Source organism: Scardinius erythrophthalmus (assembly GCF_964197995.2).
Source record: "Scardinius erythrophthalmus genome assembly, chromosome: 4".
NCBI classification, from domain to species: domain Eukaryota; kingdom Metazoa; phylum Chordata; class Actinopteri; order Cypriniformes; family Leuciscidae; genus Scardinius; species Scardinius erythrophthalmus.
In genome coordinates this window covers 12,948,949-12,966,171 of record NC_138224.1, presented here as the reverse complement: position 1 = coordinate 12,966,171, position 17,223 = coordinate 12,948,949, and the positions used below count along the sequence as shown (strand labels likewise).

The 17,223-nt window shown below is 39.4% G+C and overlaps 1 protein-coding gene across 4 annotated transcripts in view; it reads left to right on the top strand.

Moving 5' to 3' along the window:
* Positions 1 to 9,736, top strand: part of sox5 (SRY-box transcription factor 5) — a 207,527-nt gene extending 197,791 nt beyond the window's left edge. For all 4 annotated transcript variants that reach the window (XM_081363074.1, XM_081363072.1, XM_081363073.1 and 1 more), the window contains 5 exons: positions 48 to 220; positions 2,997 to 3,099; positions 3,551 to 3,727; positions 5,019 to 5,235; positions 5,499 to 9,736. In XM_081363074.1, coding sequence (XP_081219200.1) covers positions 48 to 220; positions 2,997 to 3,099; positions 3,551 to 3,727; positions 5,019 to 5,235; positions 5,499 to 5,787 — 959 coding nt within the window. In that variant the 3' untranslated portion in view covers positions 5,788 to 9,736. The remainder of the gene's footprint in view (positions 1 to 47; positions 221 to 2,996; positions 3,100 to 3,550; positions 3,728 to 5,018; positions 5,236 to 5,498) is intronic.
* Positions 9,737 to 17,223: the final 7,487 nt, after the last annotated feature.

Sequence of the window (17,223 nt, the reverse complement as noted above, 5' to 3'; positions counted from 1 at the left end):
AGTCATACGCCTTTGATCTGTCTCCCTCACACCTGTCATTCTTTCAGACCTGCTGTCGTCTATCACCTCCGGCGGCTACCTGAACGACCATGAGGCCGTGACCAAAGCTTTTCAGGAGGCCAGACAGATGAAGGAGCAGCTAAAGAGAGAGCAGCAGGTGCTGGACGCCAAAGTAGCGGCAGTCAACAGCCTGAGCCTCAACAATGGACGCTCAGAAAAGGTTTGTTTTACTCTAGTCGCTCAATCTTCCAGCTTGTGACTGAAAAAGCTTGTGATCTTGCTCATCACCAATGAAAAGTGCAAATGAAGTTTAAAAAAAAACGAAAATACACAAACAGATGCGTTAATTACAACAGAATTGTTTATCTCTGAACAAAGTGATTTCCCAAAGCTGTTCTTGTGAAAAGGGGGAGTAGAGGTGACTAAGATCTGAAAGCTCTTTTGTTGTACACGATGGCGATGTCTGGGAGGCAGGCTGAGGGCAGGCAGGGCGCAGTGAACAGGACGCTAATTTTAATGGCGTAGCTGATGCTAATGTGAAGTGACTGGAGTGACTCCTCGGCTACACGGCTAAATTGGGCTTGTATGCTAAACACACTGGAGTCAGCTGGTCCACGAGCCACAGCACAGGAAACGCCTTCGACCGCAGATGATAAAAAAAAACTCGCTTTCTGTGGAATTTGCATACAAATGCTTCAAAAAGCAGAGTATGTCAGTAAACAAGCATTAAATTATGGACACTTTTGCCTCGTCCACCTCTAATGATGTGATTGTGCACATCAGCAGAGGAAGACGCTTGTATATACACAGGTGTCCTTGCTTCCTGATTTTCTCCGCCACACAGAGATTTGGTTTATTTCATAAACCTTTGTGTGTAAACTCGTATCAACATCTCCAAATACACAGTAGGTAAATGCTTAACAAAAGCATGTTGATATCAACTTCAGTTAAGCACCCATATGCTCACACTGCACTGTCGTTTTTTTTCTTCTTCCCTTGGCCAGGCTTAGTGGCTGTGCTGATTGTTACTAGGTTAATGAAGGTGCATTAGGAGTAATCCACATCTCCCAAGCACTCTATCCTTATTATGATTTACCACAGATCAGCTGCACTTTACCCTGACCACAGCTTTACATTCTCACACACACACATAACTGTCATCCACGCTGCACTTTTGCACGCATTTTGAGTACAGAGGGGTTATTTTTGATTAAGGCCACACATTCAAATGCTGAGAAAAAGGGCGGATTGGTTGCGGTCAATGTGAGGGCAGCACACGTGAAGAGAGAGAGTATTATCAATGATCTCAGTCTTAGAGAAAAGTGGATGTTGGAGTTCATCCGAGTGATGTTGTTGCAAGCAAAGTTCTCTCTCCTGTATCTGATACATTTCCGATTAAAAAAGGAAATTTCAATTCATTAAAGGACCTTTCTTTGCAGGGGTGTTAGGGGCTGGGCATACTCATTCTAGAGAGTATCTGATTAGACAAAAATCTGTAGTGCAGGATGTAGCCCATTTTCTTAGAACAGAAATAAGTAATAATCTCATTTTTAAATGTGTTTTTTGTTTTTTTTAAGTAAAGTAGCATATAGTTGGCTTTAAAGATAATGGACATAGACTAAAAGCCTCCAAACTAAATTTTTTAAATCTTTAAACTGTATTGCGGTTGTTTGTGCTGAAATGCCACATGGTAAAGTGGCACAGTTGTTCTCTCACTATTTTTTCTGTTACGTGACTGAGGTCCACATCAGCCAGCCCATCTGATGTTTGTTTTCCTCTTCAGCCCATTATCTCCTGATTTTAGACAATTACTGTCCCTCTATGTATTAACCTCAACTCTCTGAGAGAGTGCGCTGCGCTCTTTGAAATGATTCCCCAGGAACACATGGTGCGGTCAAACCCTGCGTTGTTCCTAAACCCTTTTGTGTCACACTAAGATAAATGGATTGTGGGAGATGAGCAAGGTCAATCGCCTATGAGATGAAAGAGTTTTAGCGTCGATCCAAGCAAGGTTTAGGCTCAGTTAGCCTACATGTTATGGTACATGTTGTAACTACTCCAGCTTAAGAGCATCTTTCTCCATTGACAGCCAATCAAAATATAAATTGTGCAAGCCACGTATACAAGGCTAATATTTCAGTGTAGTGTAGTAGATTTTTTTTACCAATTTATTTGAGGGCTCTTAAAATACTAATTATTCTTGAAGTTGAGATGAACAGGAGTGGTAACGGATAGCTTTTCCCAATTTTACAAACCTTCTTGTGTATAAAGCCGAAGTTTTCGTGTTGTCACATTATCAAACCTGATCATCTCTCTCAGTCTCTCTCTTTGTCTCTCTGGGGAGAGATTCTCTCTCCATTACACATTCATTTAAACCCCACTCACTAACTCAGTCTGAACAATTAAATCTCGATGGCTGCAAAATGGTGTAATGCATTTCATTACAGAGTCGCAGAAGGCCCAGGTCACTCTCTAATGGTGAGGACTCTGTCTGCGAGTGTGTTTTAAACGTAGCGTGGATTCAGGATGGAGTCTAATTGACTAATTAAGCCCCAGATGCAGCTCCGGGGGGGGGGGTGTGCATGTTTAGAGAGAGCAGGGGGTGTTGTGTTGAAATATGCAGCCCAGCTACATTAGCCATGTAAATACATAGTAAATCTCTTTTTATTGGGTGTAATAAATACCCAGGAGGCTGTGCGGTCCAGCCCCGCTCTCATCTCTAGAGCGCTCGTGCTCTCTAATGCATTGACCTTAGGGCTAAGCGAGAGAGACCGAGATCGAGTGAGAAAGAGAGGGAAAGAATGTGTAAATAGATTGCAGGTGGCATCCAGGCTACTCATATTTGATGGATAAACATTAACTCACATTTTAATTTTTCTTCTGATTCTCTCTCTATGCTCTTGATTCATCAGTTCATCTGTGTTTATGCAAATTTCATCTGTTGATTTGTCGATAATGAATTTAAATGGATTGGTTTGTATATTGTGTGTGTACAGGATAAAGCTGCTCTTGAGAGCCTAAGCCAGCATTTAAAACAGTCTGAAGAGAGCAAGTTCACTCACGCAATGATGGACTTTGGCATCAGCGGAGATTCAGATGGTAAGATCTTTTTTTTTTTTTTACGCCCATCATAAATTCCTCTCTCAAATGATGTTATTGTGTAATCAAAAAGTTCAGTTTAAAGTTGGCATGAAATGGATTTTATGATTCATCAATTCATCCATGCATCTTTTTTAAATAATACAATTAATGTAACTCGATCTTCTGGTGAAACGTTTCCAGACATGCAGGACTTTAATTATTTTGTCTGCATAAACCCCACCCTGTCCTAATTTTTTTTTTCTTTTGGATGCGCCTGAATATACGTCATACAGAAGAACAGATGTCACAACTTCTGTAACATTGTGACTTTAAAGACACGTTAAAGTGAAATAAAAATGGAGCCTATTTACTTCCCTATAATCTAAATCACAGCCAACCATACATTTATGTCTTATTTTATGTGTATTGTACATGTGAGCATGTTTGTCCACCCACTTTCCTTCTCCAGGAAGCCCGAGTGTGTCGGACTCCCGGATCTTCAGGGAGGCTCGAGGGCGTGGTGGCAGCAGCGAACCGCATATCAAGCGGCCCATGAACGCCTTTATGGTCTGGGCTAAAGACGAGAGGAGGAAGATCCTTCAAGCCTTCCCTGACATGCATAACTCAAACATCAGCAAGATTCTCGGTGAGATAGAGACAGTGCCACTAAATCTCTCCAACCACTTATCTAACCACTTCAAGCTCCGTCTCTTGTTTTCAGCTGCGCAGTTTTTGACTCAAGGCTTTTGATAAAGATTTATTTTCCATCCAACTTTCATTCACCACACACTCTATTCCCTAATTGGCTGAGATTTGTGGGTACATTAAATGTGGGTGGGGCTTAAAGGCTGGCTCCTTCGGGAAGAACTATGCAGCCCGCGACAGAGAATCCCCTCTGTTCTTCTTCAACACACACACACAGCCCTCTCCCGCACTGCATTGTGTAACCACCGCCTAATGAATCGCTCTAGAGGGCCGACTCCAACAATGATGATATAATTCATTATGCATTAAACCAGCTCTCCAGTCTGTCTGACATTTTCTCCAGACCTCTGGGATTGTGTTTGACATTTTAAAGAGCTCCTAAGCGTTTTATAACGCCGGAAAATCTGGTTTTAATAAGGCCCCGCTCTCTCAATTGTTAACAGAAGGAGTTCCCCCTTTACAGCACTGGGTGCATGTCAGGGCCAGTGGTGACAGCTTTTCCCCATTAAACATACAGTAGGACTGTGTAAATTCAACACAGACTCACATACACACACGCACAACACCCTGAACACACATTTACTGCAGTTTTTGGGACAGAGGCGTATGCACCAGTGTGTAAATGTGTATGTATATGTATGTGTTCACATGCCTCTGTTAATGAGAAAGAGAGACACAGGCCACAGGTACACCGGTTGAGCTCTGATAATTAGATGGAGTGTGTTAGTGGCCCACTTAACCTGCTGTCACCTGGAATAATGTCGCATGTCGTGTGTGTGTGCGCTTTGGAGGGCAAAGAGCACACTCTATTCTTCTCTGTCTGACATCAGTTCCACTCAAAGGTACTCATTAGACCAAACAAAAACCCTCTCTTAGTGCAAAGTGCCAGTTTTTAAGGCTAACGATAGGCAGTTAAAAACCACACTAAAGCGTGAGTGTATTAGAGATGTGCAAAATTACATATTTTAAAAATCGAATAGTTACTGGGTTGCCTGAATGATTAGTCAACTACTCTGTCTTAAAAAGCCCTGTATAATTTGGCCTTGTTTGAGTTTACCTGACTTTGCTCTAGTACGTTTTCTTTAGGGGACATTTGCATTGGGAAGCTCAAAAATGCAACCGTTAAAAAAACACATCTAAATGTTTGTTTGTAACAGCTATCCTTGACTTTCTGTCTGAATCATAACTGTGCATGCATGTGAGGTTCTCTAAACACTTTGTTGTTCTTGCAGGTTCTCGTTGGAAGGCCATGACCAACCTGGAAAAGCAGCCATACTATGAAGAACAGGCCCGTCTTAGTAAGCAGCACCTAGAGAAATACCCAGACTACAAATACAAACCCCGGCCCAAACGCACCTGCCTGGTGGATGGAAAGAAATTGCGCATTGGTGAATATAAGGCCATCATGCGCAACCGCAGACAGGAGATGCGCCAGTACTTCACCGTAGGGTGAGTTTCACTAATGTATTCTTTTAAAGTCAACATGGAATCAAATTGACCCTGATCAATTTTGTGTAACACATTCCTGATCTTACTGTTAACGATTCATCAGTGAATTCATGAACAGTGCACATGCACCACCTATGAAACGACTTTCCTTTTGGGCGACATCACCAAACAGTCACATTTTTCAACCCCTCACTATATACAACAATCAGACTAAGGTTTTCACCCAGGCCCCACTAACAGGTTGTGTGTTTATTGTACTACAGGCAGCAGACCCAGTTACCCTTGTCCTCAGCAGGCGTCGTGTACCCGGGTGCGCTCTCTATGGCGGGAATGCCCTCTCCACAGTTGCCCTCTGAGCACTCGAGCATGTCGAGTAGCCCCGAACCGGTCCCGCCCACCAGCCAGCCCTCATACCGCACACACAAAGGGGAGGGGCCTCGTGTGAAGGAGGAGGAGCTCCGAATGGATGACGGCAACGGCGACGCCTACGATGACTTTGACTACGAAGACGATGACTATGGCAGTGACAGTGAGAATCACATCACTCAGTAAACCTGCCAATCACAGCCATCTCACCTGTCACTTGGCATCTCACGCGAGCAAACTTCATTCCGCCCCCATACACCGTCCAATCAGGACTCCTCCAGAGCCAAGCCTGATATCCACAGCAAAGCACAGGACCTGTCAATCAAAATGACTGTTACATGAAAAGGAGGGTCTTGTGAATGAAGTGTAACACTTGCCCTGACTCCCGCTGAGCGAACGTACCGCGGCAAGTTCTTATTGAATCACGAGTAAGCTATGACTACGTAGGAAAAATGACGCTTGACCGGTTTGTTATCAAGACATTTATTACTAAGGACCTGTCAGTCGACCCGTCATAGACACTTTAAAATGGTGGACCTGTTTGTTTCTAAAGAGACACTTTTAAACCGCTTTTTTTTTTCTTGGTTCTATAATATTCTCACTCAGGTACACAGTGCCAACAAGTGGCTTGTGAATGTGATTTTGTTGTTTTTGTGCTACAGTTTTAATAGAGAAAAAAGACATTTATTTTCCTCTTCACCGTAAAGCACCTGACAGGAGTAAAATGACAAACATTTCCTATTTTTTTTTTCTCTTCGGCGTGCTGTTAGCTGAATCTCTTTCTATCATCCTCACGCCCATGTGCTCTCACTCAAAGATGTCTTTTCTTTTGGACGAAAGGATGGGAAGGGAGGATTCGCGTCCCTTCACTCAGGAGTTTGGACACCGCTGGATGACAGACAATCCCTCCTTCCTCACATCTTTTCCTCTTGACACGCTTTTACTGTTCCTTTCTCCTCTTCTGTGGGAACTTTGGATGTTGACGTCTCTCATGTGTGGAGACAAACTTTATGAGATAGCACAAACTTTGTGTTTGGTGAACAGCTGACATGGAGAGTGAAGCCTCGAGCAGAATTATTGTACGCGTGCACATTTCTTTGTTTGTTTGTGTGTGTGTGTGAGTGTGTGTTTGATGAATGCGCCTTTTGCTAGGTTTTAAGTTAATTTTTAGTACCTGTAGACAGTTGATGTGCTGGTCATGTGAACATTAACAACAGAAAAAAACTAGAATATTCAATACGTACGATTCATGCTAGCTGCCAGATCCTTATGGAAGGAAACCAAACATTTAATAATTACACTGCATTTATCATTCCTTTATTTTTCTTTACATCCGATCATTCCTTGATCAATTGTTCATTTGTTTGTTTGCTTTTTCCTCCTATCTTACCTTCTTTCTTTTTTGCCCTTTCATTTTTTTCCTGTCAATCTCTTTGTCTCCCTGAGCAACCTGTTTTTGTCATATCTGGGTGCAGGGAACATTGCGCCTCATTCCGAAAGGAAAAGAGGGGATGCGGAGAGAAAAGCTCTCTAGAGAAGAGTCTGTGCCTGAATGGCGTATTGAAGGAGGAGAATAGAGTTCCCACAAGCCCCAGTGCTCAGCACTTTGTTTTCAAAGGACAGCTCTGAGAGAAACCAGGGATCTCCGCACAAGACAAGCACGAGTGTGCGTTTCAATCAGCGCCCCTTAATATATCTCTCCTCCGCAGGGGTTTGTGTTGTCTCTCTCTTCACTTTAATTCCCACACTTTTTTCCATCTATCACTCCGTTTATCAGTGCAGAGGAGTCTCCGAGCCGTGCCATCAGTCATCCACTCTCTGTGTGGCTCTGACTGACCCACTCCATCTTACTGCACCTGTGTGGCTGCTTTTGGCACGGCGACAGCGTTTGATTGACGGCTGCCCTAACTCTAACTACTCTGCCAGCCTCTCTCTGGCCTGGTGTGGGCATAAGCGGGCAGCTGGATGAGAGAGAGACACAAGCTGTTAGGTGAACAGCAGCCAGACTCCAACCATTAAACATCTACCCAAAAGCTGTCAACTCACAACACATATCAAAATATATATATTCCGATTGCACACATAGAACTAAAAACATATTGAGACTTTTCTGGCCTACTTGAGATTTTTTTGACGAAAAATGTTAAAGGTACTCTTGACGCCTGCAGCGCTAGCCAAGTGATGACCGATCGCATTTTGCGTGCTTGTCTTTGTCTAGTTTATTCGGTTCGAAGAGGTCCAGTCCCGTGTGTCGTTTGTATTTATGTTCTGCCTCCATGTCAACGTCACTCTGCTGTCGAGGTTGGGAGGAGCCGTTTCAGACTCTGCATGTCAATGTTTTAGTTCGTATTTGCAAATACTGTATTTTATTTTCATTAAAACTGCCTCTAGTGTAATAATATTATTAACATTAATTATAAGAATAGGCAGCATTTCCTAAGTTTAGTAAGTTATGTACAGTATAATTTATTATTTTCCTCCAGTTGGGTTTTTTTTTATGATCGTATGGAAACTGCGCTTGATAAAGCATTATATTTAGCTGGGTAGGTATTTAGATCTAATTATTATGTTCAATATTCTGTTTTTTTGTTTTCCTTTTTTTATTTGTTCTCGTTTTTTTTGTTGAATTAATCCTGTTCTGACGCTGGTATATCTGAGAAAGTGGTCACGGTGAACTGCTGATATGAAGGAAAAGAGACATTTATCTTTTTTTCATTTTCTTTTTCTCCTCCGTGCATCATTCATGAACTCCAAACACATTTCTTAAAGCACTAGGACTCTGGACACTCGGAGACAAACATAATAAGAAGAACATGATATTTTTATTTGTAATGGTTTATGTATAATGTGAAGTTTCCTATCTGTTAATTCTCTTTTACTTTTACTGAAGATAAAGAAAACAGCTATATTATACCCCAATTGTTATTGAACAGAAAGAGCGCGTGGATCTTGTTTACTGATATTTGTCATCCTCTCCCTTATGTTTCATTGGAACATCATTGGTTTAGATGAATACATTTGTTTACCTATCGTGTCAAATTACAGTACACAACAACTAACCCTTGAAAGGATGGTTCAGCCCAAAAATGAAATTTTGCCAAAACCTGTATGACTTACTTCTGTAGAACACGATAGGAGACGTTTAGCAGATGCTCCGAGCTGCTCTCTTCCAAACAGTGAGAGTGGATGAGGACCAAGGGCTCTGAAAAGAAAAAGAAAAATCACCATAAAAGTGGTACATAAAACTGTACTATGTCTGTTGAAGCCATATAATATCTTTTTAAAAGAAACTGACTTGAAGTCCTTATTCACTGAAAATCTTGCTTGAACACCATGGTCACCACTCAGTTCACTGTATGCAAAAGAGGGGCTTGGACATTCTGCTAAACATCTATTGTGTTTCACAAAAGAAAAAGTGAAACGGGTTTTAAAAGACATGGTGGCATGACCTTTCGAAAATGGTGATCTGATTCCAGTGAAGCTCCACTGAACGGCCATATTAAGGTGTTTTTATCTCCAGAATTGTTTTAGCTCCACACTGTCTCCATCTGTCAATCAAACTCACTATAGTGACATCACAATCACACCTTGTCAGATAACGAAAGTCACAATCACAGAATAGCCGCCATCTGGTGTGACCATGCTTTCACTTGCAAGTAATTCCCACAATCATATCAATCGATAGGGACACGTATGCTGGAGGTTTAACACACAAGGTCACTAATTATTTTTTGGCATGGTCTTTGTGAACACACACTCTGATGATGGCCTGTATTACGAACAATAATTGATAAGACAATCAAAGTCACGTGTGGAGCTCAAAACAATGTTAAATGACGACAAACAAAAAGTACTTAACTTACCATTTCAACTTGAAAATCAAGAAAGATAATTATGTAAATATAGCATAGAGTTATAGATTTATATTTTGTTCATAACACAGTGTAATATAAGTTGTATATTTCTTTCTCTCTTTTATTGATGTTATTCATGCCACAATAAAAGCAAGAGTTACTGTACTCTTATGGAAAAAAGAAAAAAAAGCAAGCTGTGGGTTACCACCATCTGTTCTAAGTTGACGTTTTTCAGTATTACTGCCAGTCAAGGCTCAAATAAAAACAGCAACGTGTTCTGTATCTCTACTGTGTCTGTGGCTTCTTTTTCTGCCCTACTCCAACTCACCAACTCCATAATTAAGCTCTAGCACTGTTAGATGACAGTCCAGAACTGCCAAAAAAAAAAACACCGCACTGCACACTAAATACTATCTGTCTACTCTTATACATGTGCCAACATATGAAGCAATCCCAAAATTTTTAGGCCAAACTAAGGGAACTCCCAGCGCTGAACGTCACTGCATGAGTCTGGAATGATCTACGTCACGCCGGACACCTGCTGAGATTACAAATATTTGTAGAAGAGTGTTCATGAATTACACAATATTGTTAACAAATCTTAAGGGTTTGTCTTGATCACTCCCCCTCAAGTAGGTGGTCAAAGATGTTCCATCATTAGAGAATACTTTCATACCAGACTTTCTAAACCACTCATTTCAATTAGAAATAATATTTGTGACACAAATCAAAAAATTGCCCAGTGTTATCATACAACTACAGCATCCAGAGCAATAAAAATACCACTTTTATGTGGATGAATGTCTGGATTAGATTTTAGTCAAAATAACAAGGTTCTGGTGCTGCCGATTTTGAAGTAAAAATCACACACATTCTCCCCACAAAAAGTGAATTACTACATTACCCACCATGGGTAGACAGTGGCATTATGATTATACTGGCATTATTGAGTCTTGAACATTTTCCAATTTGCTTTTTATTTGTATATTGTTGCACTATCATTTCTGATTCTATTATGTCACTGCTTAATGGAATGCAAAGTTCATTCCCTTATAAAAAGGTTTTTTTTTCCAGTTTTCAAATACTTTTTTGCTTCAAATCAAGGCTTATAATGCTGTGAATCTATTTGACTTATGGCTCATGGCTTCTAACTCTCAAGAGAAATGTCTGAAATGCCTCTGGAGAAAATAAATGAAATGCTTCCCAAATCAAGGCTGTTTAAAAAGCCACATCTAACTTTTAATAGTAGTTTTACTAGGTACTTATAGTATGTTATTCAAAAGCAGGAAACCCAATTTTACCACCAATCAAAAGGCCAGATGTAGAGAGCACAATGGATCTCACATCCAATGAAACGAATGATCTAATTAACCACAACAAGCATGGTGGAATGGAAACAACTGAAAGGAAAATGGATGAAGGTAAGGTTATCTTTCGAAAATCACAAACTTTATGCAATGAAATGTGATAGCTAATGTTAATGCTTTTGTAAAAGCTGGTGGGTTCAGAGCTCTTGTCTTTTCTGGCCCTGTAATGTGTTTCCTCTCTGGTGGGTCTGTGCTGCTGTCTTGAGTGTTTGTCTGAGAGGGAGTTAAGTACTCCAAATTTTCGTATAAACACAGTGGAAAGTGGGCTGGAAAATTGAGTCTTTAAGTCTTTAAGTGAAGTAGCGTAGCTCCTGGCACTGTAAATATTTGATTTTTTGCCTGTAGCTAATACTGAATGGAGTGTTTTGTAAGAGTGTGCGCGCTCAGTATGAGGCAAAGTACAGAAAAGAAACATCTTGATTCGTTGAGTTATCTTTCCTGCTGTCTACATCGCAGTCTTTGCTGAGTGTCGGGGGGGGGGGGAAAAGAGGGCAAGATGCTTTCATAAGGCAACAACATCATCTGAGGGAAGTCATTTGCATAATTCAGAGTGTGTATTTACTGTTTTTACATGTATGTAATCTCATGCTAGCTTATGTATTTTTACAGTTACCATGTCTGCGTACATGATGCATATGTCTCTGTGTGTGTGTGTGTGTGTGTGTGTGTGTGTGTGTGTGTGTGTGAGTTCCAGAGCTTCTGCGACAGCTCAGTAAAATGTGCAGATTTGAAGCGTGGGTGTTTGGAGATTGAGTGAAAACGATGTCACATTAATGATTTAAAGTAGGTAATAGGATGTGATGTGCCTCCAGAGCCGCCAGCTAAGCTGAGTTTAAGACACTCCGCTAATGTATTCATGAAGAGGGGGGGATTAGAGAGTACTCAGAACTCCAACACACACACACATTACAAATGACAGACAAATGTGTACGCAAAAGACACCTTAGCGCGACCGAAGCCGAACGCATCTGCACTTGCACTACAAAGGCGAAATGTTAACACGCATGCCATTCAACATCACAGGGGCCAAATATTTATGACTGCCACCAGAGAAAATGTTAGACAACAGGTTAAGCACTAAATATAAGCCTAACCAAACAAAATCACCAACCACCCGACACTTAGAACTTGACATACCCACTCAAATATGACAAAAACCTAAACAAATAAACTAAAAGACATTACCCTTCAAAAGTTTGGGGTTGGTAAAACAAGTCTCTTATGCTCAACAAGGCTGCATTTAATTTAACAAAAAATTTAATTTTGTGAAATATTACAATTTCAAATTACCTATCTATTTTCATATATATATATATTATAAAATGTAATTTATTCCTGTGATAGCAAAGCTGAATTTTCAGCTGCCAAAGAAGAAGCTTAAGAAACATTTCTTATTATTATCAATGTTGAAAACAGTTGTGCTGCTTAATATTTTTGTGGAAACCGATCATTTCTTTTAGACTTTTTTGATGAATGAGAAGTTTAAATGAACAGCAATTATTTAAAATTACGAATCTTTTGATATTTACTGTCATTTTTTATCCGTTTAATGCATCCTTTCTGAATAAAATCCTTTTTTTTTCTTTTTTTTTTATCCTACCCCAAACTTTTGAACAGTAGTTGAAGGTAATAGTTGAGGTAGAGTATGAAATTTAGGTTCTGTAAATGTTCACCACATTTCTTCACTGCTTTTGGTATCTTTTGGACCTAAATACATAACTGCTTACAAGAGCTTGCAATTTTGTTTCTCTTCTGTCATCTATCGGATGTTTGACTCTCATGCTAAACACCTGCTCTGCATTACTTAATTAAATATCTGCATTACTCCCACTCAAGAAACTCACTTATGATACACATCAAAAGTCGAATGACTTTTGGCAGATATTGACACCTCTTTGGCACTATGTTAATAACCTCTCCTGATTCCCTACTATGTATATTTACTTTCCTGCCAGACATGATTATATTTCTTTTCCCCCTTTTTTTCCTCATTGTACGATTGAGGCTGTATTTGTATGTTTCTGAACACTGGATAACAGCTGAATTTGACAGGTTTTTCATCATTTTAAACACTTCTACCACTAAACCACATCATTTCTCTATTAACATTAAATGTATAATAATTATAAAAGATGTATTAAAGTGCTGTTTAAAATAATTTTAGATAGAACAAAATGTCGACTTCCCAAAAGACCTGTCAGTCCAAATCCAATTTTGTGCATATCTGATTGAAACCCGATCAGATTTAGCAAGTGTGAATGGCCAAAAATCGAGCTACATTCTAATCGCAATTCTGGAAATCTGTTTCAGTCTGACTGCTCCGATCGGATTTTGTGTGGTTTATGTGACTTTCTTACGCCACGTAAAACTTAAACATCAGACGTTGTAATGGGAAACATGCTGAAAGTTGCTATGGAAACAAGGTTGTGTTGTTGCAAAGTGCTGGTCAAAAAGAAAATTACTATATAATGGATACATCATGTTTTGAAAATGACGGAGGCGACAGCGCAGAATAAAACCACGCATACCAGCCTCCTATGTGTCTGCCATTGCCTCATAAGATGCAGTAGTCCAGCGCGACAGCTACACATTGTCATGTTGTAAATAAGACAACATCTGTATTGCAAACCAGCCCATATTGAGGATGTTGTTGTTTTTGATGAATACCTACAGTATCAAAGCAACGTCATTGCCTTAGAAATCCATAGATCCACAGTAAATCGGTGCTCCAGACTTCGAATAAATGATATCGTTTTGCTACCTTTTTCACACTGGTGCTACTACAAAGTTACCCAACCTGTAATTTGATTACACGCTGTCATTTGCGTTGCATATGAGAAACATCAAATGGCAAACGCTCCAACTACGTAACGAAGCTTGTTTGAACTGCGCAGCGCGAAGCATTCATCAGCTCGACCCAATAAACAGCGAGCGCGCCCAAAGCAGCTGCGTTCAAGTGTGGGCTGATCTCGATCACGAGACCATTATTAAACAGAGCTGCGTGATCCAGTGAGAAGCCTTTTGAATTCGCAGCACAGAATTCTCTATCTCGATTATAAACATATGACTTTGTGATTTAAACTAGTTTTAAGCCAGATGAAACAACGCTAACATTCTCAACATATTGAGGTGAAAAAAAAGGAGAAACATTATTCCAAGAACAAACCAGTTAGAAGACATTTCACTCTACAACTCATAGTAAACTGTAGTAAAACTAACTATTTAGGTAGAAATGTGGTAAATATTCATATCAAATGTTTCTATATTAATATAGTCATATATAAATGTATGAAATGTGTTAGAGGAGTAATGGAATATAATTACAGTATGTTTTTGTTTAGAAGCTATGGTAGTTTTCTTTCTTTTTTTGCATGATTTTATTTTATTTCTTTTTTGCATTTATATTAATAAATGTTTGGGCTACTGTTTTTCATAACACATACCATAGGTTTATAGCGAACCTATAGTTATTTTTTTTACTATGGTAGTGAAGAGCCATGATCTACAAATGTATGATACTATGGAGGAACAAGTGGTACATTTTAGTAAGCAAATAAAAAACAGAAGCAAGAGCTGTCCAGTTTCAACTCAGCTGCACTGTCAGAATATTACAATATTTCAAAATTAGCTTTACACACTTCTTACAAATGTAGTTAATTTAAACAAATGTACATTTGCATTCCAACTTTACCAGTGTTTTACTGTCCATTTCCATGAGACAAAATCTAACACTTCTTGTTGCCGCTGGTGCAACTGACTCCTAAGTGTGTGGCAGTTAAATAATGCGATTTTCAGAGTGAAAATTATAAAATGTACCATATATATTTTAAAACATTTTCAGGAATTTTTGTTGAATTAAAAAAAAAAATTTACATCCTTGTCTGAACCAGGATATAAAGATAATTTTATTATTTCACATATGGTGGTGATTAAAATTAAAGTAAAATAAAAAAGCACCACTGTGTTATATTTATAATAAATATTTTTGAGTATAACAAAAGAAGCCCTTCTAGATTATTTTATCCATTGAGGTAGCCCACGCTCACAAAAAGGTTGAAGACCCCTGGTGTAAAATAAAACAGCTTTAATTAGGCTACTGAGAAGACTGGCTACTTCATCTCATGTGAGTGAATTTGATTTTATTTTTTATTTTTTAGTAATATTAATTTCTTTAAGTGTAAAATGTTTTTAATAAGGAAAAAAATACTGAGTGCACCTTTATATGAACAATGTGTCTGAAAATATTTTGTTTCTTAGCCTGTCAAAGCTTGAGAATTCAGTGTGTGTGTGGTCTGGGGATGTGCTAGACCTGCAAACACAGCTGTATGTGGTTTATTCTGCTGTTTTGCTTCAGTTTAGCAGTAGGTGAGAGACAGGCATGGCATTGAGAGGAACAGCACAGCCTTAGGCTGCTGTGCAATCAGCTCTGACACATATTTCCCCTTACAGACGACACATTACGTTTGTTCTCATTCAGTGACTTCATCAACAGCTGGCCTACTCCACCCCCCATTAATGTTCATTCATATGAAATCATATTTTGTCTTTGAGAGACGTCTTGACTGCCTTGCATCTCTCCGTTTTGTGAATTTGCCAGTTCTTATCTCAGGTCTTATGTCAGATAGTCTCAGCCTGAGATGTCACAGCCACAGTCCATAGTATCACAGCCTATAACTCCATACAACTTATACTAAAAATACACTTCCTGGACTGTACACTGTTTGGATTTAAATAGGCAAATACTTTATTGCAATGATTATTTTCTAGCATGTTATATGTTTGCCAACAGTTCTTCTAACCCTAATTGATGGAGTGTGTAGCTTTTCATTTCTTAAACAATCAAGTAGGAAGACACATCACGGCCATATTCCAGGATGACAATGTCAAGATTCATCAGGCTCAAATTGTGAAAGAATGATTGGGAGGGAGCGTGAAGAATCATTTTCACACATGAATTGGCACCTTTGAGTCCAGACCCTTAAATTCATTGAAAGTCTTTGGGATGTGCTGGAGGAGACTTTACAGAGTGCTGGACTCTTGCATTGTCAATACAAGATCTTGACCAAAAACTGATGCACCTCTTGATGGAAATAAATGTTGTGATGTTACACGGTAAAGAAAATGTGAAAAATGTTTAATACGACCCCTTTATTAAAGACTTTAATAAAGGCATTATTTAAATTTATTGAATGTTGCTTTATTATTTTGTATCCCACACCAACATGAGTCATGACAAGTAAACACAAATTCTGCTTGGTCATTTTACTCTGTCCTAGGCTAAAAGATTAAGCCAGAATAGGGCCAAACTTTATACTGCAAGAATAATTACTGCGTACACGAAACTATGTAAGCTCAGAGTTACGAAAAGCTCTTTGTGCTGATTATTCTGTTTGTTCACGTGTAATTTTCGCACAAATATGATTAAAAAACACTAAAATTTCAGCAGTTTTAAAAGTTCTTGATACAGCGCTTAACATTTTGTACCACCAGTTTGACTGTGTTTGTGCTTTATCCGGAGAACAGCTTGACTAAATGGTATGTGAGGAGACCGTTTGCACCCGCTGGCCTCCATTTGTAATTTATCAAATTGATTTTTGAAGCATTTTTCTCCAGCCATTAACACCCGAATCCACACATGCTAATATTATGCTAATAGTATGTTAATTGAGAGGGGAGCTGCTAAGCAGGCCTGCTGTCAGGAGCTCTTGTGAAAACTGGGTGGGGTCACTCGCAAGCTGCAAAACGAGCCGCAACACAAATAAACAAATCTCTAAAAGCTTACGGGAACAGCGCTGCATGTTAACGCACAAAGGAAGGGGGGGCAGTCGGAATAAGAATAAACAAATGTGTGATTAAAAGCAAGGCTGCAGTCCTGGATATCATTCTTGTCATTGTCACTAGATGAGAGGTGATTCACACAGAACACGTTTTCGCGTTTAAAAATGCGAGACGCAAGGCAGTGGAATGAGATACGCAAAGTATGGATGTCTGAGGTACAGATGAACTACTTAAGTGCCAAAGACGCAAGACTCAAGCACAACAGTTAATGTCCATCTACCGTATGTTTAAAGGTACAATATGTAAGAATTTTGTATCAAAATATAGAAAAAACCACTTGCACAGTGATATATATTTCTTTCAATTGTGTACAAGAATTTGTAAATTCAGAGAAATTCAATTTTAAATAGTGCCGTCCCTTGTCGCCTATCAATGACGTAATATCCACGTTATCTCTGGTTTCCACTTGTACTGCCACAGTAACCATGGCGACAGACGTGGACAACCGCGGAATGTCTAGCGGCACGCTGTTGTTGTTTCATTCCACAATTATGGACCATGGCAAGCAGACTTTGGGACAAAAGGAGAAATAAAACGAGGATCAATATCGCCGTAACGTTTTC